The 27,000-nt window shown below is 43.1% G+C and overlaps 1 protein-coding gene across 2 annotated transcripts in view; it reads right to left on the bottom strand.

Annotated features, from left to right (window-relative positions):
- syde2 (synapse defective 1, Rho GTPase, homolog 2 (C. elegans)) overlaps positions 1 to 26,742 on the bottom strand; it is a 60,010-nt gene extending 33,268 nt beyond the window's left edge. The window contains exons 1-3 of one of the 2 annotated variants that reach the window (XM_050054277.1): positions 24,501 to 26,742; positions 14,686 to 14,978; positions 13,862 to 14,261 (exon numbers count right to left, since the gene is read on the bottom strand). In XM_050054277.1, the coding sequence (XP_049910234.1) occupies positions 13,862 to 14,261; positions 14,686 to 14,978; positions 24,501 to 26,559 (2,752 nt within the window). In that variant the 5' untranslated portion in view covers positions 26,560 to 26,742. The remainder of the gene's footprint in view (positions 1 to 13,861; positions 14,262 to 14,685; positions 14,979 to 24,500) is intronic. The other variant, XM_050054278.1, reaches the window with a different exon arrangement.
- Positions 26,743 to 27,000: the final 258 nt, after the last annotated feature.

The following is a 27,000-nucleotide window of genomic DNA, read 5'->3' as shown; positions in this document are numbered from 1 at the left end:
TGTCTTTTATACATAAATATCCTCTTTATTCTAGATATGTTGTGTTTTTATCTTATTGTTTTTTTTTACTGACATGTAACAGCAAACTCTTGTGGACAATAATTACCTGTATTTTGTTTTTATTGTGGGCATGTTTCCATTCAATTTAAAATATCCCTCCACTTTTTAAAGGTTGCCATGTTTGAGGAAGTATTATGTGTTGCTGTGCTGTTTATTGATGTGGTGAGTACATAGTCTATGAAAATATTACTAAATCTTTCATTTATTCATTTTAGTATTCATCAATGATCATGTCTCAACTCTGTTCCTCACTGTTCAATTTTCAGGATGCCATCATACGTTCATTGTTCAGGAGGTTCACTAGACCAAGCAGCCTTTTGGGTTCCTCTAAGTAAGTACTATATAGAATAATGGGACTGGGAGGATGGTGTAGGTTTAAATTTATTAGACAAGTACATATACACCAACAAGACAGTGTACAAGCGGTGTCACAAGAAAGTTTGTTTTCATTCATAGGCTTCATTGTCTTTCCATCAATACCTGGTGGGCCGGACTAGGCTCAAAATGCCCGGGCCGATTTTTTGTCCCAGTCCAGCCCTGGCTGGGAACCAACTTTTCAGGTTCTGAACCAATTTATTTTTGGTTGAAATGCTCAGAATGGTTCAAAATTAGGTGAGCCACCTGGAATGAAACCCCTTTTGAAAAAGCTCTACTAACCCACTGTACTGTACACTATCTGCCCACCAAACAGCAAAAAGATCACGTCAGCAGCTAGCTGGTGAAAATGGTGGAGCATTTAGCAACTAAAGAGCCAGATCTTTCTCGCAAAAGGTGGTGGAGACAAAAAAAGAGCTCAAAGGAGAGTATCTATTGGATTAAACACAACTACAAATAAACAACATGTTCTCATCCCAACTTGTCAAATATTGACATTTGGACAGTAGACTTTCACGTCCACATACGACAAGCAAGGTAACATCCTACGTCTGTTGTTCAAGTTATCGGACGCCGTGTTTATTTCCACCTGTTACATGCATTGTGTCTCTTCACAATACACCTCGATTTTCATAGGAAATGTACAGTTTCTGCTTGTTAGATGTCTTTTTCAAAATAAACGTATGTTGGTAAAACACCTCGTTTTACGTTTCTTTCCTTGTGCAACAAAAGCATATGGTTAGGTTTAGGAAAGAAAACATGGCTCAAAATTCATACTAGAAGCAAACAGTGGGCTCTCGGGTGAAAATCCGTGGTTTGTTGGACCCATACACCACACCGTCCACCTGCCCTATAAAGACATTCCAGCCTCTTATTTAGATTTTGCATTGTTACCGGGATGTTTCAAACTAACACTGTCTGACAGCATTATACACTGATGTCACCCAACGACCGGTTCAAAATCTGCCTTTTTGCGCCAGTGTCTGACGCCAAAATCACTGACCAAATGGTCATATTTGATGAGAACAGGCTGAAATAAATGCTTATGTTACTCTGTATCAGCAGCATGGGTAAACAGGCAACTGATTGCTGACAACTTGTTATGTCCACATCTTGTTTTTCCCATTAGTTGATGCAAGTTTAAGAGTCAATCAACAATTACAGTCACTGTTTCTAGTGGTAACATTCCTATTAATATGTCCTCCATCCATTTGAATGTGTTGAATGTTACTGTCATAGTGACAACAAACAACAACGTGCCAATGCACCTTCTACATTGTTACTGCATTGTTAGAGCTCCATCACCATCACTACCCTTTCAGTCATTTTTCACCTTCAAATATCTGGCAAGAGAAGGAGAAAGAGTTGGCAAAGAGCCTTTTGAGTGATTAAAGTGGAATTTGTCAAATTATGGGCGTCCTGCTATTTGCCCAACGGGAAGCTTGAGCCGGTCTCAAACAGAAAAACAGCTATTTTCTACATTCAGCGCTCTCTTAATAAGATTTCCTCCACAGCTAACCTGCCTTTTTTACACTTAAGAGGGAATACCTCACTGCATGGGTGCATGGGAGATTAAGGCTGGCCTACATGACTCTGCAGGAAGAGTTTACCTTCTGTAGGCCTTGTGAGGAGTGCTTTAAGACCTGGCCTAGATAATAAACATGATACTTAGTCTAAGGGCTGATGAGCTATTCAGACATTTAATTAAATGATTACTTATTTCATGATTTTGGATTCCTCATTTTAAATATAAATGCTTTTGTTGTTTTTATCAATTACTTTCTCTGAATAAACCTCTGAAACAAAAGAGTGATTCTGTAAGAGGGAGAGAAACACAGAGAGAGAGAGAGGGGGAGATACAAAGAAAAAAAGACGAGAGGGAGAGCTTGACCCTGCCAACATCACCAGCTCTATTTTCAGAGGGGACCTGCTGTGCTATTCTGGGGCGAGGGCCCACGAGTGAAAAGAGGGAGGCAGAGGAGGTGCAACAGGATGGAGAGAAGGGTAAGATGGGGGGCAGTAGCAGGGCAGGGTGTAGCCGGCAGATGGGGGACAAAGGCGCCCCTTGTCCAGGCACTCAGAGGTCTGGATGGCCGACTGGAAGGCTGGCAGGCTGGCTGGTGAATGTACAAATGAACACGGCTGTTCTCTCACATTCCTCACCAAACCATGTTTAGCCTCCTTTTCCCCCTGGCTGAGTAGCCTTCCCTGTCACGACTTCCTGCCAATAATAGACACAGAGGCGCTCTGAGTGGGGAGAACATGGGTGGAGGGCTCTATAGGTGTAAACGACCAAACAGCATCTGGGGTGGGGTTGGGTACACAGAGGGCGCTGGTCAGGTCCAAAACAAGGTTATCAGGAGTGAAATTCCTTGTACATCAAACACAGTTTGACTGTGTACAACTTTTGAATTCTTCTTCAATCTTAATTTCTCTACATATTGCACTGATAATTAAATTACAGCACTGCTGAGAAGAAAAGGCATGATATATTTAGAATGTAATGAGCTACAAAACTGTAATGGCTCAAAACTGCTGTTCAGAGTGTTGAATAGTGGCAACAAATTTGCTACTGGTAAGACAGCATCATATTTATTCCTTACGTACTGCCCAAGAATCCACTCGAAACAAGTGTCCAAACCAAATTTGAATCTACAGATCTATTTAGAATGTATAAATAGCCTGACATTAATCTGACATTAATAATTAATTCTTAATTAATGTTTCACAGAGCTGGGAGCGTGTATTTTTTTAGGTTTTACACCACCCGTTGATGGAGAGATAACATCTACTACCACACAATATCATGTCCTATTTTACCTAAGACATGAAAACATAAAAGTCATAATGAAAAAAAAAACATACATTGTATTGAACTTAAAATGGCAAGAACATCCTGGAACTCTGGGGTTTATGATAGTATAACCATTTATAACCATTACAACCATCTAACACTGTCCTCACTGCTACTGTATGTCATAAAAGAAAAATCTCATGACTCTGATTAAAACTATTAACTTTTAAAGAAGCCGTAAGAGAATGCCATTGTATATTTACAGTAATTACATTCTTGTTTCTAGTATAAACTAGTAACAATTAGGGGTGGGGGAAAAAATCGATACAGCACAGTACTGCGATATTTTTGCGTATTGAAGTATTGATTTTTTTATTATGTAAATTATCAATATGACAAATATAAATGAAACTTTAGGTAGCATACTAAAATAATATAATCAATTGCCTTTTTTCAGTCCAGTAGATACATTTTCCTACTACGAAAAAATGGCTGAAGTGAGATAAACAGACATAAAAATGTATCTTATTAGATAAAACAGATGTAGGCAAAGTTATCCTTTGGGGACAACATTTAACAGTTAGAAAAAAAAGTAATAAATCGCAATATATCGCAATAACTATTTTACTGCAATGCTCAGCATATCGCAACATGGAACGTGTAAAATGGCAGTTACATTGGGTCGTGACTTAGGTATCGTGATAATATCGTGTCATGGATCCTCTGGTGATTCCCACCCCTTGTAATAACTTATGAATGTGAAAACATAAAATTTATCTTACAAAACTGACAAAGGCAGTTTGGTACCTCACACTTTTCAATACTTGGTTGGTACTCAGAAAGTGCTTCACTAATTACTATTCCTTATCATGATATATATGTCAGTATCGGGATAATACTATCTTTACTATGATCAAACTGCAAGGCCCTGCAATACCTGTAAGAACTAAACATCAGTGCCCGTTTACTCCATTGTGATGCTCTCAAATATTCTCATCTCAAATCTGTGAGCCTTCAGAAGTGAGAATCAAAAAAATGTCCATCAACATCCTGTTGTTGTCCCATTTATTTGATAATCATCATGAACTGGGGCAACGTCCACTAGCCCTGAAAGGCAGATCAGTTAATGACTGCTGCATGGTTAATGACTGTGGCTCCACTCACACACACACATGCAGCTGTGTCCTCTGTAGCCTTTGGCCTTGTGGCAGCAGCCATGAGAGAAACATGACACCTCACTTGCTGAGGTTCAGGGGCAATGGTTTGACACCCAACCCTCCAGGGCCATGTTCCTGGGTCAAAGGGCAAAAGGTCTGCATTTCTCTGGGTGACACCTGAGAAGGGTGACTGTGTCCACCCCCAATGCTTTTACACGCACATGCACTCACCATATTACTGTAACACAAAGACAGAGTGCATCCATAATATGCATGCATAAAGACACACTCATGCCCTCTCTGACCCTGCAGCCCTCCTCATGCACCCGCCGACACCTCCTAACAAAGCCCAGGAATTTATGACAAGAGCTTTTCACAACACTGGTACCAGACAGGTGCAGGAGTGTGTGTGTGTGTGTGTGTGTGTGTGTGTGTGTGTGTGTGTGTGCATGTGTGTGGAGGGACAACCTGATCACTATCAAATACGCCTGATATTTGTACCCTCCATCATGAGCCAAATTGTCCCTCTAGCAAACACCAAGCTGTAAATAATATTTGGATAATATGAAATGCCCTCCTATGAAACAATATTAGACGCTTTGCATACAACAATGTGAGAATGTGTGTGTGTGTCATTGTGTGAGCATACTCTGATAAGCCTTGGAGGGAGACAGTAATCTGCTGTCCCTGATTACCCCTGTAAAACCACTTGTACTCACTTGAGTGTGTGCGTGTGTTTCTGTACAAGCATGTCTGCCAAATGTGTGTGTTAAATGTAAAAACAGAAAGGACCAGGGTGTGCTGACAAACAAGGGGAGTGTAAATAAGCTGGTGAATGGCATACTTGTCCTGTAGTTTCTTCGCTCGGTGACCGAGGCCAGGCTCTGCGCTGCTTCCTCTCCTTTTGGCTCTGAGTCATTCAGTGCTGGAAGGCCTTTCAGGGGCCGCGGGAGCCCGGCCGTTTCATGACAATGGTTACAAAACCCCTGCTAATATATCCAAGCATGCAGGGCCTTCTCACTAGCACAACATGGCCCCCTGCCAAAGCAGCCCTCATGTAGCCTAGCTCGCCTACCACTGCAGGCATTCCTGCCCTGCTGTAACTCAACCAACAGAGTGGCTGCTAATTCTAGACAGCCTGCAGCCACACCGGCCTCGCTGCACTAACACCATCCAAACAACAAGGCACTAACAGCTACATGATGAGTGCTGACGAATGACTTGCTTTTACCTGAAGAAAAACTTAAAAACTTTTTCAGCGCTACACATTAAATGGAAAAACAATCTTCATTTAAAGACTTTACAATGGAACTTCTTCACTGTAATAAATTCATGTCATTTGGTTATACGTTTTTTTAAGTAGTTATTATAATATAAAGATTGACTGAACAATGTAATGGCTACATAATAATGACGCCAACAGAGTTTAGATTGTTTCTCTACAAGCCTCGCTGTCACTATTCAATTCTGTCTGCCAACAGGTACGATCTATTAGGAAAATGAAGGCTTGATTTACAGCACAAAGGAGGTCAACCATGGCGCAACTCAGTAGCTATCAGTACCTATCCCCACTTACCAATTTATGTTAGAAAGCCTACATCATTGTTTTATAAGATTGTCCATCTATGAAACTCAGATGTTTGGGTGATTATTTGTCAGGCTCTGAAGAAAAGCAATCCTGTTATCTTTGTGACAGCGCTACCAACGTAAATACAACTTGGAAATGCTGGAGAGGCTACTCACCTACTTTATCACACAGAATGAGTGAGGAGTTTATTGTTGATGCCACTAAGAAGCAGTGAGACACTATCTATAGTATGGATGACCCCATAGAATAAAATAGTCCCGAAAAAACAATTCATTAAAAATAATTTGAGAAATGCCAAACATTTAAGGGTTACTGAAAAGTTTAATAGTGGAGGCACCCCACTGCACCTGATTCAACGGCTGTGATCATTTACTACCCACTGCACGGACCTTTTCATTTCCTCAAGGTAGACTCTGTTTTTGTTGGTTCCAGCCTCTAAAATGCGAGGATTTCCTGTTTTTCATCAACGTAACTCGAATATACTTTGGTTTTAGACTTTTGTTCTAAAACCAGGCAACATGAAGACATCACCGTGGGCTCTGGGAAATTGTTGTGGGCATTTTTAAAACTTTTTTTAGGGATGCACGATATTGGATTTTTTGCTGATATCCGATATGCCGAAATGTAACAAGTCAATTGGCCGATAACCAATACTGATATCGATATATCCACTTTTTTTCCCTATTTAATTTTAATGATCATCAGGTCTCTTCTGTAGTGGGATTGACATCATATTATGCATGCATACTCTTATCGTAATGGCCCACCAGCAGACAGAGACATGAAATACAATACTTTCCAATGTATGTAATATTCATATGCATTGTGCAAATTAAGAAAAAGCATGCTGGCCGATTCTGATAGTTCTTTTTAAAGACAATATTGGTCGATACCGATGACGTGCAATATTATCATGCATCACTACTTTTTTTAAAAATATTTTACTGAAAACATATTCAACAGGTTTCTCAATAATGACAATCGCAAGTTGCAGCCGTAAAATAGTACTTGGAGGTTAAAAACTCTTGCAAAACCTCAAACGGTCAGGATCAGATTCTCTAACAACTAAACGCCCCAATGCATGCATGCCCAATTAAGGAATGATTATGCATTAGTGTACAAAAATAAAATCCTTTATTCATCAAAACATGGGCAAGAGCAGTTTTGTGCAGCTGGTGATGAAATGAAGAACAGACCACAAAGAAAGAGCCATGAAAACTATGTGACCCGAACATCACATCTCGCGCCAAGCTAAGGAATTTGCTCTGGTTTTGAAGTGCTGCTCTCACAGTGTTGCTCCTCTGACTTGTTGACTTCCTCCAGACCCAAACGTGCAATCGTCAGCTGAGATTAGATTCCAGGTTGGAGCTCAGAGGCTTGAACTCTCATGTAACTTTAGCAGCCGGGGCCAATTCTCAAACGCAGCAGCCAGCGTGACCAAAACAACCCCCAGAAATAGCTCTGATCCCACTCTGAGCGCTGGCCAAGTCAGATTCCCCAAACAGGCGCTAAAGAGAACAAGAGAATGGGAACACACCACACTCACCACCCCCAAAGTCCATCAATCATTATTCTCCATACAAATAGAGCATTCAGATGGACAAAAAGTCAAGTCAATAGGCAGCACACGAGGAGTCTGGAGTGTATCCGGTGAGGGAAAAAGAACCAGCCAGCCAAACAGAGGAAAGCTATAGTCGCAGAGAGTCATCTACATCTGCACTGCTTCATTAATTCAGCAGGCGCTCTTATTCGTGCTCAATCAACGAAAGGCCTGTCAAATCTTAAGCACTGCAGATAAAGTGGAGTCTGTATGGCCTCATAATTATGAAGCAGCGATGGGACTAAAATAGTGGAGTGAAACACTGTGGCTGCACTGCTTGTGTTTTGTACTTAAAGACTTTGTCGGAGCTTACTTCAAAGGCCATTATTTCCTAGGAAGCACGGGCACATTTGCAAAAATGTGGTGAGGCAACATGTGATGTGGTATCCTTCACACACATACAGTTGATGTGGTAAAGATACGGCTCACTGTGGTGGTGACAATTATGTTACTAGTACTACCAACCAACATGTTTTTAGTGAGGTTTAGTTTGGTGCAACATGTCCTGTTCTGCTCCTCTGGTACAGGCTTTCATGAAGATTTTCAAATGTTTTGCATGTTTTAGCTTTTCAACCATAAACCATAAATATTTTACAGTTTTTTACCCCTTTCAAATGCATGCTATACATGTAAAAGGATAGATTGGATTATTTAGAGGTGAGGTTGTATGAGGTACTTATCTGTCAGGGTATTTACCCTCAGTACATGGCGGTCAACACACCTCTTGTTTGGAGAAGCAAGCAGGATACTGACAAAGAAGCTGAGCAATGTCTTGTTGTGGATGGGGGCAGCAGCAAAACGTATTTTAGCCATTTAAAAAAGGCCTAGCTAAAAATAAGAATATCAGTTCAAGTGGACACTGTAATGAGAATATTTTCCCTGCTTTAACTTGCGGTCAAACAACCCTTTCCTTTGGCACTACATTTTCTTAACTGTAGAACTTCCGTATTCCTACACATAAGTGAAACTGTGCCATGCACTGTACTACGCTGCATGTTGGCTGTTTGGGTCAGATTTTCAGCGGTGTATGGAAGAGACAGCATATACATGGAAATAAAGAAAAAAGAATGATTATGGCAGTGATGACAAAATGCTGTGAGGATACCTTTACACACTAGAGTACACAAGAACTTTTGCAGAGGGAGACTGAATGAGTCAAAAGAGCGATGCGTGGGAATATGACTGTGCTGCGGTTGAGAAAATGTGGTGCCAAAGGAAAGGGTTGTCAGACAGCAAGGTGAAGCAGGTAAGATATTTTCAGTATAGTGTCCACTTAAACTGATATTGATTTATTTTAGGTAAGTCTTTTTTAAGCGGATAAGACACATTTTTGCTGCTGCCCCCTGTTCACAGCAGTACATTGCCTAGCTTCCATGGCGGTAATTCTGTCTGCGTCTTCAAACTGGAAGCATGAGGACTGACATCCTCTGTAGGAAATACCCTGACTATTGATAAGTACCCCATACAACCCCACTCAAAAAAATCCTTTTATCCCTTCAACTAATTTCGGATGCATCCTTTTATTTTTCCAGGTAGCTGCTGTATTTTGACTAACAGTCTAAAAGACTTGTGTAATCCATCTCAGTGAACATCAACATGCATTATCATTGCATGGTAAAGAAGTCTATGTCCAGACCAATTTCAAAGGTCTCCACTGCATTACAATAATGTTAAAATTACTTGTAATTTTTTACAGAAAAAGTATATACAGATTAAATGTTCATTGTAATGGATGACTAGCCTGGAAATCCAGACCCAAATCTAGAAAGATTTAGGGTCTGGCTATGAGTAATGCAAATGGCCCAACTCGAGGGGCGGCACCAAGCATGCATTTGAAAATATCACTGCATGCAATTGGATAACACTACGACCAATCAGAACAATACACGGGGTGACGTATCCAGAGCGCTACCAGCGGACCTAAGTGGTAGAGCAGCAGGTACAGCAAAAACGTCCTTCTTGCAAAGGAAAGATTCGAGCGCTGTCTTCTGTTCCTCTTTTAGAGAAAAAGCTAGGGATGCACCGAATATTCGGTAACCGAATATATTCGGCCGAATATTGCAAAAAAACACACATTCGGTATTCGGTGGAATAAGTTAAAAGCAAGGCCAAATATTAGCGGCGTGTTTTGATAACGCAATCAAACGGCGTGCCGTGACGGGCGGAATAAAATGTCGGCAGTGTGGCGATCCACCCGTCACCACACTCGCATTTGCGACTAAAAATAGTTTTGAGCGATCAAAATAGGCTTAAATCATTCAGCACGCTGTGCGAGCAGCCTACAGATTTCAACCAGCAGCAGAAACAAAAGGCGAATCCCATCGGTTGTGGGTTGAACGGGGGTCACAGACACAGACAGTAATGTATTCCTGTCAGATGCGGCAGCCATCGGCTTACCGGCGACGGACAAGTCGGTTCCAATAATATCCTCTTCTTGGCGTCATGACAGCCCAAAGTACCTGAACAGCCGAGCCAGCCGAACACAGGTATGTGACGTGTCAGAGGAGAAACAAGCCGATCACATTACTCTTTCTGGCAGTAATGGTCCACAAACCTCACCGCACTTTGGGGACTGTTCTTTACTTATGAAGGGACTGTCAGGGGAGGAGGGTGGCTGGTTGATTCTTATTTTATTTATTTATTTTATTTTGATCCCCCCTATGTTCATCACTGATTGATGCTGTTTTTGAAGTATGAATAAGTCAGTAAGTAATTTATTCCATTGAAATATCATTGATGTATTATAGAAAAGTGATTTATCTTTTTAAAAATGACAAAAGGTACATCTGCCTCATTTTCGCTGTGGTATCGCGATACTACTCAGAACCATGATATTTTCACTGGTATTGCACAGTGGTCCCAATTTTGGTACCGTGACAACACTAATCTGCATCATCATCTCATCTGCAAAAACTAATGAAAAACTAAACAATGATATTCGGTATTCGGTACTTGGTACTCGGCCAAGCGTTTAATAATATTCGGCTTTGACCACAAATTTTCATTTCGGTGCATCCCTAGAAAAAGCCAAGTCTAACTCGGTCATTGTAGCAGCCAAGCCGTATCAAACAACTGGTGTTCATCCGTAGCCATCTTGCAATGTTTACTGACTGATTCCGGACTTTGTCGTCGCAGCGCTGTCGTCATCTGTTTAGCTCGCCTCTGGCCCACCTATATCAAATACACCGATGTGATTGGTGCAGCTCGGCTCCAACGGCATGGGTAATGAGCATCATTACTGATTGCCAGAGTGACTCGCTGAGCAAATTCAAATTGTGTTCTCACGAGAACTCTGGATTTCCAGGGTAATGGATGACAGAAATTAGTTTCTATTTTGCTAATTGGTTTCCATACTAAAATGAATAGTGGAAAAATACATTCAAAAACCTAAAGCTGAACTGTTTTTAAAAAAAGTTACTTGTGATGTAAAATATGTTGTTGTAATTGGGCTAAAACATGCAAAACAACTGGTTTTCAGTCATATCAAAAGGTGACAACACACCTATAATACTATTGTATGGTCTAAAAAAATAGATGTGTTTCCTAATAGAGTCATTATCCACAAGTCAGAACACTGGCAAAGCATCACTCTGGTCAATAACCTTTCGACCACCGCATATTTAATGAAAATTTGTGCTATTGGGTTGTAAAAATTCACTTTTTTCACTTTTAAGGCACACAGAGAACTGTCTTGTAGTTTGTGAGTGTACAGCTCATCAACTGTCTGGTATTTCAGTGTATATGAGCTGAAAAACTGCCATAAAAGTCCAGTTTATCTGGGAAATCAGTGGAAAATATACAAAAGCTTTTCAAAATTGTTTTGGTAAATATCCGTGTCTTCAGACAGGCCCAGTTTGACACTGTAGTGGAGGGATGGGACACTGAATGCAGGGTGCAGTGAGCACCCACTGTTGTCCTTTTCACTCCTGCCCACCACCCTCCAACCCCCACAAAACCAGTGTAAGTGCAGGAGGAGTGCAGTGTCATCCTGCAGCCAATACAAACTGAGTGAACAACAAGCACAACACACACACACACACACACACACACACACACACACACACACACACACACACAGCAATCCCTATAGGTATAGGCGGTTTCTACCCAAAGCAGTATTTTACCTGCCTACCACTTCTATTGAATTGGCCACTGCACTCACAACACACATACACACACACACACACACAAACAACCAGTAATGACTGTTTCCTCTTTGATGACACGTAGCCGAGCCCGTTGCTCGTTTTTTGTTGCAGTGAAGTGTGGGATGGCGTCGCCAAACCCACAGGAATCAATTGCAAAGTCAACAGAGCAGCAGAGAGGGAGACAGTTCCGGAGCGGGAGGCAGAAGAAAAAAAAACAACACTTCTGTGCTCCCGCTTCTCATTTTCACAGCCACCAGTCAGAGCACTAGTAAACCCACACTATCACAGACCTGCTACACTCATTAAACAGACTCTTATTACAGGATGTAAATGAGGTGCAGGTCTTTGAATGGTAGCAAGCTGATGGAAAATGAATCACTCCTTTAAAAAGGTAGACAGCTCAGTGAACATTAAAAACGCCTTTCTGTTCACAGAAGCTCCTAACAAGATTTCTTCTCTGTTAGAACTGCTGAACAAGCGAACTTCAGCCTCCAATTATGTCCCCTCCTCTGCTTACCCAGCATGAAAAGCTCTAATGATACCAGCAAATTTCATCAGGACTGCAAAATAGGACTGAAACCAATCAAAAGGTGAAGGCAGAAATAGCCTCACTTGCATTAGCTCTGTGTGCTCTGATTAGTGCCTTTCCTGTGCTGGCACACTGAGACACATTCTGGACTGGTTTAATCCTAATCCTACAAGGAGAGTCTCTCAGGACGGAGCCGCATGTGATGTAAGAGAGAGCCAGGAGTTTGACGCCAGTCAATGAGGATCAAGGAATTTATCGGCAGCCAATCCAACCTGTGTCCTTGTCACAGGCAGATTTGTTTTGGGAGATAACGCAGCACCTCAAGAGGTTAAGAACTTTCCACTCTGCCAGATAAACCACTTCTTTAAATCCACTGATTATTGTTTTGAAACATGAAAAAAGCTGCAGCCTAAATTTAAGTTTCATGTATAGGAACATGCCTCAACAATTTGTGGTTAAAACTGTAATATTTCAGGGGGAAAAGTTATTTCTGAGCTCATTTCAAGCCTTCATTCCTGCAGTAAAACTGTGGCTGCGAACACTAAAGCTAAAGTATTAGATTTCGCTGAGCGCACCCAAAACGCTTTGTGCTCTTACAACTAGAAATGGCTGTTGCGTGCCACAGAAAAGTGTTGTCAAAAGTTGTAATTATAGGCTCAGCTCAAGATGTGCCAATTGGTTCAAACTACCATGTTGCCACATCAGAGAGAACAAAAAGTCGGAAGTTAGAAAAAAACAGACTGAGCTTATTAAGAGACAGGGAGCCGTGTGCTGGCTGTCATCATTATGCCGTCGCTGTAGACCAGAGTTGTCAACAATCTCCAAGCACACTAGTAAATCAAAAAGTGCAGAGTGAGCACTCCAATTTATCTGTGGTAATTCTGGTTAAACTCTGCAGGTCATGAATCTGTTTTTTTGTCTATGCTCACATGATAAGAGCAGTTTTAATGAGCACGCTTTCAAGGCGAGAGCTCTGAAAGGAATCTTTAAGAAGCACCAATTTACAAAGCTCACAGCCCTGTGTGTGAGCTGCAGTCACAAGTAAATGGATATTCTTTCCTCTGAGGAATGCCTGTTCTGAATTCCTCCTGGCTAATGTCTGTCTGAGTTTAACTAATGAGGGACACTAGTATGGAGTGATATGATTAGACAGCCACAGCTCCTGCCCGCTCCTATCAAACAGAACAGAACATGAACCAACTGAGCTGGGATGGCTTCATTTGGTATAGATTAGATAGAGGGATTTGGGATGTTAAATCCAGCAAAACTTTTGGTCCTATACCATCTTAAATGTTGCTTTTAAATACTTAGTGGTGCTATAGTAACCAAGGAATGCAACTGAATGAGTGTGTTGATCCTTTGATTGAAAACATTTTCAACAACAGCTGTAATTTGTGCTCAAAAATCTGCCGAGAGTGACTGGCTGAGAGACAAAATGACAGATAATAATTGGCCCTCGCACATTGGGCCAAAAAACGTGAAGGAAAGACTGAATGAAAGGTCGACAAAAAGCAGGAAGGAAAGGAAACTAAGAATGAGAGGAGGTGTGTGTGTGTGTGTGTGTGTGTGTGTGTGTGGTTTTTTTTTTTGGTTTTTTTTTTTTGCCTTACCTGTGGCTCTGCTGGTGGAAGGCCCCCCCTCCTCCTGAGGTTTGCACGCGAGCATCTGTCTGTGCAGATGTAGTGCCTCTGTGGAATGTACAGCATTCCCCTGACTTCCATCTCCCGAACTGCCACAGCCACCAAGGCTTTCCCCGTGCGCCTCAGGCCCGACTCCACTGGCGCCGCCCCCTGGGTTCCTGCTACCGTGACCCACATCCCCTCCCCTGCTGGGCCTCCTCTGGAGCTCTGCTCGAGTGGGGACCAGCAACCGAATGGAGGGTCGGTGAGACATCTCCGGTTCGTCATCCTCAGGGATTGGATTGTACCAGATCTCCCCTTCATCATCTGCGTCATTCTCCTCGGCTGGGTCCACGCTCCGAGGAGACACCTTGGCCTGACCGACGTTAACCTAAATCAAAACAGAAAAGACAAAAGAAAGCATGATGCCACCTCAACTGAAATATCAACCACGGTGCTGAATACCAAGTCACTTTCTTAAAGCAATTGTTAAACATTTCGCTTTCTTGATGAAAAGTTAGATGAGAACATTGATACCTCTCGTCTGAATACTAAATACAAAGCTAGAGCCAGCACCTGGTTAGCTTAGCTTAGCATAAAGAATGAAAACAGGGGGATACAGCTAGCCTGGCTTTGACCAAGGGTAAAAAAAATCCACCAACCAGCAGCTCTAAAGCTCACTGATTAACACGTTACATCTTGTTTGTTTACTCCATGTATCAAGGACAACACATAACACCACGTAAAACCAAGACAGCGAATCAGCCCATATTTTGAAATCACATTCTTGTTAACAGAGAGACCTTGAGGCTAACCTGGGGCAGGTGCAGGCGGGCCGGCCGTGATGGTGCTCCCCCTGAGGGTCTCAGGTGGTCTGGAGAGGGACTGGGAGGAGGCGGCGACTGATGGGAACCCTCCTCCTCAGCTCCCAGCATTCCCTGCAGCTCATCCTTGGCGCATTGATTCTTCCCAAGGGAGCTCTGCTGCAACCAGTTGCGCTTCTTGGATACAGTGATGGTGGTGAGCGGTGGCCGCCACGACGAAGACTCGCTGGCCCTGCCCACCTCTCGGCCATTAGCGCAGGGGGTTTGGACATTCTCAATGAAAGCTGAGGGTGTGATGGAAAGAGAAAGCGTGTGAGAGTTACAACTTGTCAGCATAAAAAAAGCAGCTAATCATCATCATGATCATCACTTAGATAATTATTGAACTGAGGTGAACGACTGAATCTGATGTTCAACCTCAGACTATTCATGTCCTGTCAAGTTAAAGAAAACATCTGCATCATGAAACCACAGGTGTGGAAATGCTGAATAATGTCATTAAGTTTTATAGAGTCTTCCTCTCTCACCCCTTCTCTCAGAGAGAGAGAGTCACATCTTTGCTTTGTCTCATTCAGTTGTGATTTTAAAACTTTTGGACAGACTGATTTTGTTTTTTACAACCAAAGTCATAGTTTCAATCACACCGCCGCAGCCTCCCCCCCTGGAGAACCTCCCCCCACCTTTTCTCTTCAGTGACTTCCCATCTCGGGAGTGTCAGCTTCGGGAATATGTGGGCTTTGAATTCAAAAGAGATCACAGGGAGATGGAGGGATTGAGCACTCACATATCTTCCATCACAGCAACTTGGAAAAAAGAGCGAGAAACCGCCGGCATTACAGCTGTGAAAATAGAGCAGAGAGGGGAGGGAGTGTGTGTGTGTAAGGGGGCGACGGTAAGTACAGCCGGTGGCGATATGTGCAGTGAAAAAGGACAAATAATAGGGATGGTGACGTGGTCCCTTACTGTACTAAAGAAAGCATTGAAAGAGCTGCATATCTTTGAATGTGTTGATGTGTTTATGGATGTTTTTTTTACAATCGTACAAAAACTGCTTCTCCCTAGAAATCAAAAAGCAACCTTGCAAATCATCTGGCGTGTTTTTATTTTCATAAGGGTTGATGAGCAGCTAGAGAAAAACAACCTCTGAGCATGTGTGTGTGTTTGTGTGACGGGCAAAGCGAGGGCAGGGTCTTGCTCTAACATGTAGGGCAGGCTCGTGTAAAAAGACTGTTTTGATCCTCGGCGGCTCCCAGACGAGCCCCTCCACATGCTATAATGACAACTTCTCCTTTCCTCAAGGAAATGCATTTTCACGCACGCCAGGGCTACATCCAGCAAATTATAGACCTGGGAATATTTTCACTTTGAGAAATCGAAATCTAACACAGGGCATCCAGTGTGTACATGTTATAAAAAAAAGTGTGAATGTGTAAAAATTAACCACTTTTTTCATTATTAATCCAGAGCAGTCAAAAAAAAGGGAACTGATGTACATTAAAAAATCCCATGGTTTCAAATTATATAACTTCTACTCAGTCGATTGAGACTACTTTTTCTTTTTTTTGCTTGGTTGCTTTTATTGACAAAGCCCTGAAAGCGGCACACAGAGAGCAGAGGGCTCCACCGGGATTTACTATTCCCTGGAAGTCAACCAGCCTCTCTGAACAGCCTCTCTCAGCTTCCCTGTGATCTACAAGGCAACTTTCTAAAGCAGCTCCCAATAATCACCACCATCTCCAGTGCCTTAAAATCCCATAAACAGCAACTCTCTTTCCACAACAAAAACAAGTCCTAAACTTCATCTCTCTACGTGCCGCTCAACTTTTTTTCCCCACTTGAGAAATATGACAAGTATGATATAAAGTGGGATGAAATTGCTTCTGTTGGGGGGATGCCATTCCTCTGCGCTTCAGCTGATTATATAAGACACTGCCGAGTATATAAAACAGCTTTCAGTGACGAGAACAGAGGCCACTTTTGAAGCATTCCTAATCTTGACAGTGAAAAAACAACAAAAACACAACCCATCACAGCCCCTCTGTCATACGTTTCATTTTAATTCAAACATACCTCTACGGTGCACCGGATAAAAGCACATCTTTAACTATTTCTTCCTTTCTGCTCTGTTTAATTTAATGAAGGTTTACAGCCAGAGTAGTGAGCCAGCAGTGTGTTTGCATTAGCCTGGATTATGCTGTGTTTGAGGGCCTGGAGCTCAGTAGCTTTAGCATGTGCCGACTGCTGAGTAAAGGGGAAACATGCAATATGTTTCTGCTGCTACACTGAGTCCCATGAGTTAATGCGTAGGCCCGAGCTGGCAGGCTGTAATAATCTGCTGTGGTGGTTTGTTTTCAGATGTTCTGGCCTGGAATGTCTTGTAACCCTTTAAACTCTGTCTGCAAGCAGTGTTTTTACTGGGATTTGAAACTACATGAGGGGGAACCTCCAGAAAAGTAAGCTACATTATAATAGTAATTTGATATTTTTGTACACTAGCATCATAGTTCTCTTAGAAAAAATCTTAAAAAACCAACCAAACCAAACCAAAGAGACAAAGACATCCAAAACTACAGACTGGTCAGCCTGTGATCGATTTCTTTTCACTAGATGAACATTCAAAATTCAAAGTTACTTAGGCACTTGGAGTCACAGAAACGACTATGAATGAAGCTAAAAGGAACATTTCAGAGGTGAGAAGTTTGTTTACACCCTAATCAGAAATTAACTATCACACACTTGAGGATGGGGATGGATGATAAGTGGAAGATAAGTGTGTAAAAAAAAGGCAGGATATTGGTCAGGGAAGAATTCTTTGGGAGAGAGGGGAGAGATTTTTAAGGCCAAGACAGATCCAAGACTCTGCCACCAGTAACGCGAGACCAAAGAGAGGTGAGATGGTTGCGCATGGAGTTGTTGTCAGCATGCCATCTTCTTTAAGGGGTCTTTCATAACTGGAAGAGGAAGCGTGTTCTGACACGAGCAGCATTCCAGGCCACAGCTCCAGATTTACAGCCGTCTCCTTCCACTGTCGCACTCCTTTACGGGAGTAACACATTCCCCAGAGCAATGGCAGGACACTCGTTTGACTTATTGGGTGTAATTTTTTGGCCATTTTCACTAGTGTTAAATATGAAAGCACTGCAACACTCTCAAGCTCCTATCAGCTTCACACATCAGCATGTCAGCATTTCTCTCTTAACTGCTTTTGATACAAAAAGCTGCTTGTGATTGTGGCAGAAAGCAGAACATTCAGCCTGATGAAAAACAGATAATGGAATCTGAGTCTGCTTTTCTTAAAAATAATCTTTAAAATACAATATATAGCTTACCAGGGGAACTGTTTTTCAAGATAAGCCGTGTCAAAAGATGTCAACTGAAATATTCAATTAAAAAGACAGTTTTTTTACACTTAAAATCCACAACACAAAGAATACAATATGCTAAAGCAAAAGTGGAACATTTAAAATATATATTTGAGTTTGTTTCATACCCTTGACTAAAATAACCTATAACGACACTTATGGATGTGGTGTTTTTTGAGCTAAAACTACATGTTTACTACATGAAAGATTAAAGCAAAAATGTCTTAGTGTAGAGGATGTACTGCTATCTTTGTCTTATGTGATAGGAACCTGAAAATTTGAGGGGTTTGGGCTCAAGAAGCCATTTGAAGACCTGATCTTGGGCTATAGGAAGTTGCACTATTCATAATATTCTGACGCCTTTAAGATCAAACAACTAATCAATTAAATTAGAAGGTAACCTGCAGATTAACTGAGGATGAAAATTGATAGTTGCAGGCCTAGGTGTTTGTTTTCAAGGAAGTAAAAGTAAGAAAACAGCGAATTTCCCCCTTTGTTTTAATTTGGCCTAAGACCGACTGGCAATCACAGTTACCTACTAACCTCCTATAAACACAATGCAAAGTAATAGAGAAGAGAAATTTCCATAACGGAGCAAACACAGCCTGGCTCCCTGCGCCCCGATGGCATGAAGATGCTGTGTTCAGGGCACTTCCACCCCTGACCTGAAGGTAACAGATGGCCAGAGCACATAATACAAGGGTGCACGTCTGTGTGGAACATAAAGAGAGAAAGAGAAGGAGAGGTGGATGGGGAGGAGCGATATGGGTTTGTCTGAGGTGCTGAAAGGAATGCAGATACATAAAGAAAAAAGCCTATTTCCTGGTTGTGCTGGTATGAACCTGTGCCACGTGAGCCTGACAGTAAACCCAATTATATTCATGTCTTAATCTTCTGAATCTTTCTCTCCTTTAAGACAAAACACTTGATCCACTTTCCCATACGCTTCTCTTTTATTTCCTGAATTCCTTCTGCTTCATAGAGGCTCCTCTTTTGATAAGTGCAAAACACACACCAGCTAGTTTTCTCCTCCATACAGACAACACTTTGTTGTGTATACAGAGTTTCGGGCTCCCCCCCTTTCAGAGGGAATCTTTTGCTGTGTGCCATACATTCCTGTTGACACTCATTCATATGATAATGAGGATTCTCAGTGTAGGTTTTTCTTTTTACACCAACGCAGGGCTGGGATCGTCCAGGGTTGCATCACATGTCAACACTTGCAACCAGTTGAGGCGTCCTGGCAGCGCAGCCTGCTAACGCTAATGTCACTTCCTTCTCAACACGTTGGCTTGAAACCCAAATTCTTTTCAATGTTGCAGCTCTTTCTTTGACTCTTCTGTCTTGTCTCATTGTGCCTGTTCAAAATAGTGATAAAAATGCTTCAAGGGAGGGACTATACAATCCAAGAAAGACACATGGACTCACAGTGTGACCCAATTAAACACTGGGAAAAGTAAGGCAAGTCATTGAAAGGCCCCTCAACAAAACTTTGTTTACAGTAGCTCCTGATGAAATGCTGCCACCTAAAAACAATCCAAGATACTTTTACTGATAATCAGTCATTAAAATTTCTGAACAAGTTGCTAGTGTTCGCCCCACACTCTGCAGACACCATCATGTGACTCATTCATCTCATAAACCAGCCTGTATGAACCCTGATGCCTCATGTTTCTCCTCCATCACCTGATCTGTCTTTAGAGCTCCTATCCTCCATAAATCTGTCCAAGTACACACGCACCAGACAAGACAAATTTATGTGAAGAAAAAAAAACCTCAACTCTGCAGCTCAGTAACAAGTTCTCTGGCACCACGCAGAAAACCAAACGCCGCATCGTTCTGACATGACTTGACAGCAGTCGAGGAGGATTATGTTACACCTGCCCTCTCGTCTCATTCTTTCGCTACTTTGAATCTACTGAGCAAGCAGGAATTAATGTGATCAAAATGTTGAGCAATGCTGCACCGTGTGCCTAATCCACAGCCGGTCTTTGCTTCATATCTGAGGTGTTATCTTTTAAAGATCTGTTGAACATTTTGGAACACATGCCTGTTTGCTTGCTGTGATTTAGATGAGAAGATCAAGACCTCTCTTATGTCTGAAAGGTAAATATGAATGGTTAGCTTAGCTGAGCGTAAAGACTGAAAACAGGGGTAAACAGCTGGCATGAGTCTGTCCGAAGGTAACAAAATCCGCCTACCAGCACCTCTAAAGCTCAAAAACACATTATATATTTAACTGATTTAATTTGGAGGGGGAAAAAAAAGTAAAAATGACACATTGTGGAGCGGAGACTCTGAGAAGTCATTGTGCCATGCCAAGAAATAGTTTAAGTTTATTTACTTTATTAATACCCCTGAGGGGAAATTCAATGTTTTCACTCTTGCTTGTCAATTACACACAGGTCCGAAAGACACACACATGCACAAACAGGACCTATACATGCACAAAGTGGAGAGATGTCAGAGTCCAGCCACCAGTTCATGCTCTATATTTTGGTTCAGACGGGGACTCGAACAGGCAACCCTTCGGTTCCCAACCCAAGTCCCTATGGACTGAGCTACTGCCGCCCCAGCTTGTAGTGCCAGTCTGGCACTACAAGCCAAATAAACAAGATAAAAAGTATTACTTTAGACATAATTTTGAATTTTGGATGAAGCTAAGCTAGCTCTTTGCCCCTTTTGTCTTGTCTTTGTTGCTAAGTAAAGCTAGCCAGCTGCTAGCTGTAGCTTCATATTATACAGACAGGTCTGAGAGAGGCATTGATCTTCTTATCTTACTCATTTCTGGAACTCAACTTATCGTCTATATGGTAAATTATTCTTCTAAAAGATGTTTTTGGGGAGATAAAAAAAGGCCTTTTTACTTTTTTTGCCCAATGCTGCTCTGTTCCAAGTGGTAAGTATTTCTAGCAGTGGTGTAGTAGAGGTTATATGCAGGTAAACTCACCTCTTTTAATGGCTGTTTACTGTGTACCCACCTATCATCCAAAAGTCACTGGAATATGTAGGAGAGTAAACCCACTTCCTCTCTGATACCTTATCCAATTAAATAGTAGTAAATCCACTTCATCAACTGCCACTACACCACTGATTTCTAGTCATGCAAACAGGGTATGATTTTCCTCTTAGTTGGAAAAAAAAAAGAGGAAATAAAAGACTAGAATATCTGCCTCCCAGGAGTGTGTCTTGTACTCCTCTGTTTGTGGTGTCTATGGCTCAGCTTTGACTGACACACCACTCCTGAGTTCAGGCCTGGCCAAAACATGATGCCTGGATACTGCCTGCCTGCTGGCAAAGCCAATCCTCTCCCACAGCACAACACAACAAAACTATAAATCCTCCAACTGCAACTACTGACATGTACATACTGGAGATGTGCATTTGCATGCTCATGTGCACAGTATCCCTCACCCACACATATACATACAATGGGTGACATGCTAAGCTGTGGGTGACAATCGATGTGATTTTTTTACACAGTAATTAAAGGACAAGTCAGATCAGAAATCAGCTGCAGTCTAATTAAGCCAATATTCTTGTCCTATGACTTCATCGTGAAGTTTAATTTCCTAGAAACACCCAGGGGAAGGAATGGGACTATTTTTAGAAAGTCAGTATCGTGAAAATACTTGCATAAATTCAAGATAGAGCCGTAAACTCAACATAGAGTTTCAAGCCAAGACAAGCAATTCACTGGAGCTTTTGAGAGCTTTGGCGTGTCTTTTTCTTTTTTTTTTAAATGGCTCTTTGTGAGGCGCTGAGAGGCCCACAGGGGCAAGATAAGCCCAGGGCTGACCTTGATAAATGCTTAATCGCCCTTCATTTTGTTCATTCATGGCAAGGAATTAAGTGACACAACGCAAACAAGTTAAACAACGGGAATGGCATCCTAAACATTCAATCCAGAGTCTCTTTAAAATGCAAGTTACCAGGGAGCTGTCCAGAGCAAATGACTGGGGAGGAAGGCAACATGACAGCCCCCCACCCCCCTCCTCACTCTCAAACACACACACACACACACACACACACACACACACACACACAACCACTACCACAGAGAATAACTGCAGTGGCTTCTCTCCTGCTTTAGATTCCTCTGGCCACAGCTGTGGAAAAGTTCAGTGGGGACAGAGAAGGGAAAGCTGAGCAAAATGGGGAAAAAATGAGAACCAAGGGGGGAAAGAGACCTTGGAAACTAATATCGAGAAGAGTCCCATCTTTATTTGAACTAAAACACAGCAGAGGAAAGAGCTTGAGTTATAAAAGTTGAAGCTCTGCTGAGCCAACAGCGTCTGGAAGTCAAACACAGAGGCCTTCCGCTTGGCAGCCTCAGAGATCACACTCTATTTCTAGCAGCACAGTACACAGACAGTCAACAGCAGCCTGCGCACATGGCAGGTCATCTATTTACTCTGGTAAACACTGTCAGAACAACACACACGGGCACTCACAAACACACACATGCACACCCAAAAACAAAACTACGAGTGGTAGAATTAAATGATGGCGACATCTTTTTGATCCATACAAAGCAGACCTATTTCCACATCATGTGCAACATTAATACCAAGTTTTCCGTACAGACTGTTTCCGAATCCTATGATTAAACTGCCTCACTGCCTTGCTTGCAGTCAGTTCAGGTCAGCATCTACAATAGGTGCCATTCATTTTGTAAAACCCTGCAGTGTAGTTTAATTTATATGCAAAATGTGTTCCCAGTGGAACATACTGTAGGTTACACCACTGCAAGGTCATGCACAGCCATTCATGAGAATGCAATTAAAAGCGTGTATAACAAGTAGGGAACAAATAATACTGGCATGTCATCAGCATCAGGAGAAAAAGGCCATGAAATATTGGCATCAGCCCTGAATGAACATTTCTGCCAATATAACAAGTGGATAAGATGGCGCTTTAAAGGAGCACTGTGTATGATTTGGCGGCATCTAGGGGTGAAATTGAAGATTGCAACCAACTGAATAACCCTCTGCTAACCGCCTCCTACATTGGCCTTCAGGCAACATAAAAATATGACAGACTCTCTCTAGAGCCAGTGTTTGATTTGTCTGCTCCGGGCTACTGTAGAAACATGGCAGTGCAACATGGCGGACTCCACAGAGGAGGACCCGCTCCAATGTAGATATAAATGACCCATTCAACACGAACAAAAGCACAACAATTCTTAGCTTCAGGTGATAACACACTAAAAAACATAGTTATGAATATTATATTCAACTTCTGCCAATATATTCCCCTAAATCCGGCACACTGCTCCCTTAATTGTATGACTTTAATTAGCTGAAACAGGTCAAATGGTCCTGGTTGTGACTATTGCCAGGACTAGTCTCAGAGGGAGCATCATCCAAGCCTGTTAAAGTAGGATGAATGTTGTTTGAAAATGTTTCATTAAAAGAAATATGGCATGTTTTGTATGTAAAAAGAGTTGAAGTAGTTTTCTTATTTTGAACAGTGAAGGTGTGAACAGCGTTATGTTTTATGCCAGTGGGCCATCACGGTAAGGGGAAGCACTTTAGGTTCTCTGCCATTGGATGGAAAATATATGAGTGTATTTCGATATAGGCAATCAGGCAAATTGAGTTGCAAAATATTGGCATATTGGATATTGGCAAAAATCCAATATTTTGCATCCCTAATAATAATAAGTGGGTAAATAGAGCTTGTGGTGAGACTGTTTTGTCAAAAGTAAACTTTCAGTCACAGCTCTATTGACAACATGGAGAAGAAGTACTGGGCAAACTCCATCTGCTGAGAAAGATGGGGTGTTATTGAAAGCTTCAGAACAGCTACTAAACAGACCTTGTGGTGAGACTGTTTTCCCAGCTGGGTAAAGTTTAGTCCTAAACCCCCCTTAATCCCTGACTATAACATGTAAGGGGCATTTTGAACACTTCAACAAAATAATTGGTACAACAGCGTGTCACCTGTCAGTGGTTTCATGTTACAGATGTTTTTCTGTTTAAGCACCGCAACATAAACACAACAGCAACACACAATCAGAAAATCATTTGGCATTTTGCACATAATCAAAAGTCATTCACACAACAAACCAACCCACCACCAGCACCACAGGAAACACCACTGCAGCTAGCAGAGGAGAGAAGGAGTTAGTTGTTACTGAACTACACTGTGAGTGATCCGACCTACAAACCTGATGTGCTATTAATTTAGTGTTAAAATGCACCTAAATTAGTGTGAAGGACAGAACCCGCCACCGGTTAGAAAATCTCAAAAGGAAAGCAAAGAGGTCTGAGGTGTCTCGTCCCTTTGCTTTGCATCCAGAAGAGGAGGAGTGCAGGGTGAACCGCCACCAGACGGAGTTTACTATGAGTGGAGGAGGATGACAATAATCAGACGGGAGGAAGGAGGGTGAGAGCTCTTTGATTTAGAAGATCCACGGGAGTTGAGGCCACGCCTTCCTACCTGGCTGCTGCTGCCGTGGTGACTTGACCTTGACAGATTTAACCCCACGGCTGGATGTCTGGACCCCTGGTTTACACACGCCGAGGTTACCCTGAAGACAGGGCCGGTCCTGGCTTTGGCCTCCACCGTGGGGCAAAGCTGAGCCCTCAATTCGCTGCTTCATCTCAGAGGACAACAGACGCCCCTTGTGCATCCACTCTTGCATCTTGTTGACAGTAACACCATGCCCCTTGTTGACAGAGTTGGCCCCCTGTGCTCGGGCATCAGTCGGCTCCTGCTTGTTGTTGTGACCCTGATTTGTTGATGCGTCAGCATTGCTGTCTGAAGAACCTGTGAGGCTGTTGACCGAGCCGCTGCTCTCGTTGAGCTGCCCGCCTCGGTCTTTGTCGCCTGCAGCATCTTGTAGCAGCTCATCACTGCTGACAGCGTTGTAAAGCACCTGAGGTTCTGATAGCTCACCCACTTTTGTCTCTGTGGCCCCCTTCTCGCCACAGATGTGTGGACTCTGCGTTCCAGAGGCCTGAACACAGAGTGTGGGTCCACCTTGATACCTGATCGCGCCATCACTAGCTGAGCGCAGTAATCTAGGTCTTATGTTGGTCAAGGACAGGTTTAACATACTCTTACTATTCAGCCTGCCTTTGAGGCATGACTCAAGGTTCCCACTGAGGCAAAGCAGCAGTGAGTCAGTGTCAGACACCTGCTGAGGGCTGTGGTCGCCTCCTGAGGACCAGGAGTCACTGTCCATGTTTTTGACAGACAACCTTGAGCACAGGCTATCCCTGGAGTGGCTACTACAAGAGGAGGTGGCCTGCTGCCCTGTTAAACCACCACTAATCTGCTGGACATCCAGGTTGATATCATTCATAGCATTGATAAGAAGGTAATAAGCTTCTTTCAGCTGGTTCCTAAGCCTGTCTGTTTCCTGCGCACTCTTACTATCATCAAGCTGTCCTTTATCCTGACCGGGCTGTGGCAGCTCTGCAACCTCTGCTCTATCGCCATCACTTTTTGCCCTGATGGTTTCATAAAAAGGCAGAATTTCGTTATCATAATAATCCTCATCTTCACTATCTAAAGTGTATCTGAGTGGCCCCTCTGTGGCGCACAGGGATGCCATGTTAATGTCGCATATTTCTAACTCTGTGGGGAAAAAGGTCGGGCTCTGCAGACCGCCTGCAGTCCCTCTAATGTCCCCTGCATACTCGGGCTCATAACTCTCAACATCTCTGATCACAATGTTTTCTTCCGTGTTTGTTGACGCACAGTTGGGATGTGATTGAGCCGCGCACACTGGCGAGTTTGTCTCCAAACTTTGGTTGTTGTCAAAACTCCAGTTGGCGTTGTGTTCATTAACTACAGTCCCTGCCATGTGCCGGGAGTGTCCTCCGTCTCTGGGCTCTGTCCCATCACTATCAGCAGTGGTGACGCAGCCCTCTGGTGGTTTACCGACCCCGGTATGCGGCTCTACCCGTGCTCGGTACAGAACGTGATTTGAATTGTCCCCAAACCCGATTGAGTCCCCGACGCTGCACTGCCGCGGCACCGAGACGAAGTGTTTTCTCTGGACATGCGGTCCTCCAAGCGGGACTCCCGCAGCTAACGTGATTTTGCCAGCGGATCTGGTCCCCCGGTGGCTCCTATTTCCCCCCCTAAATTCATGTCCCACAAACTGCACGTCTCTTTGAAGTGAGACCCCCAGGAGCTCCTCATTAACCCGAACCCTGCCCCCGCTGCTCCGCTCCTGGGGACGTGCGCCGGACAACTCTGCTGCGCGACTCTCCCGGACTATCACAACCCCCCCTGTTTGCACCATCGCCCCGTCAACACAATTCTCGTACGTGCTCATTCTCTCTGTCGTGCAATCCAGCTCTGTGATCAAGACTACCGGGCGAGCCTCGTCGGAGTCTCGCTGCGTTTGCAAAACTTTTTCTTTACCTTCTCGGCCCCCATTCGCCGCAGCAGCAGCAGAGCCGTATCCACCGCCGACCGTCGCTCCTTTCTTGGATTTCTTCCCCCGGAGTTTCGCTAGTAAAGTCCTCCGCAGAGGATCAGCCATTCCTTTCCTTTGCCCCCAGTTAATTCCTTCCAGTTTCTTTCAGCACGCTGGCTCCAGAAGGAAAGGGCCGAGTGGGTTCTCCTCGCTCGCCGCGGTCAAAGCTCGCCGGGCGGACGAGCTCCTCTCCATTCTCCGCTGTCACCTCCGCTCTGTCGCCTCACTCACTCCTGGATCACTGTGCTCAACTGCACCACCTCTCTCCCTCCCTCTCTCTCTCTCTCTCTGCCCTACACACACACACACACACACACACACACACACTTTGCCCTCCTCCCTCTCTTTCTCTCTAGCGCCTCACCTCACCTCCTCATGTTTGCAGCTCAGATATTTGCCTAGCTCAGAGTTCAGAGACCATGCACAAAAATTATTCGCAGAAAATTACATGACACTGAAAGTCCAACTAAATTAACCTTTCTAATGCTTGTCAGATTCACAAAGCAG

Source organism: Epinephelus moara, chromosome 10 (assembly GCF_006386435.1).
Source record: "Epinephelus moara isolate mb chromosome 10, YSFRI_EMoa_1.0, whole genome shotgun sequence".
Lineage (NCBI taxonomy): Eukaryota > Metazoa > Chordata > Actinopteri > Perciformes > Serranidae > Epinephelus > Epinephelus moara.
This window is presented reverse-complemented; position numbering and strand designations above follow the sequence as displayed.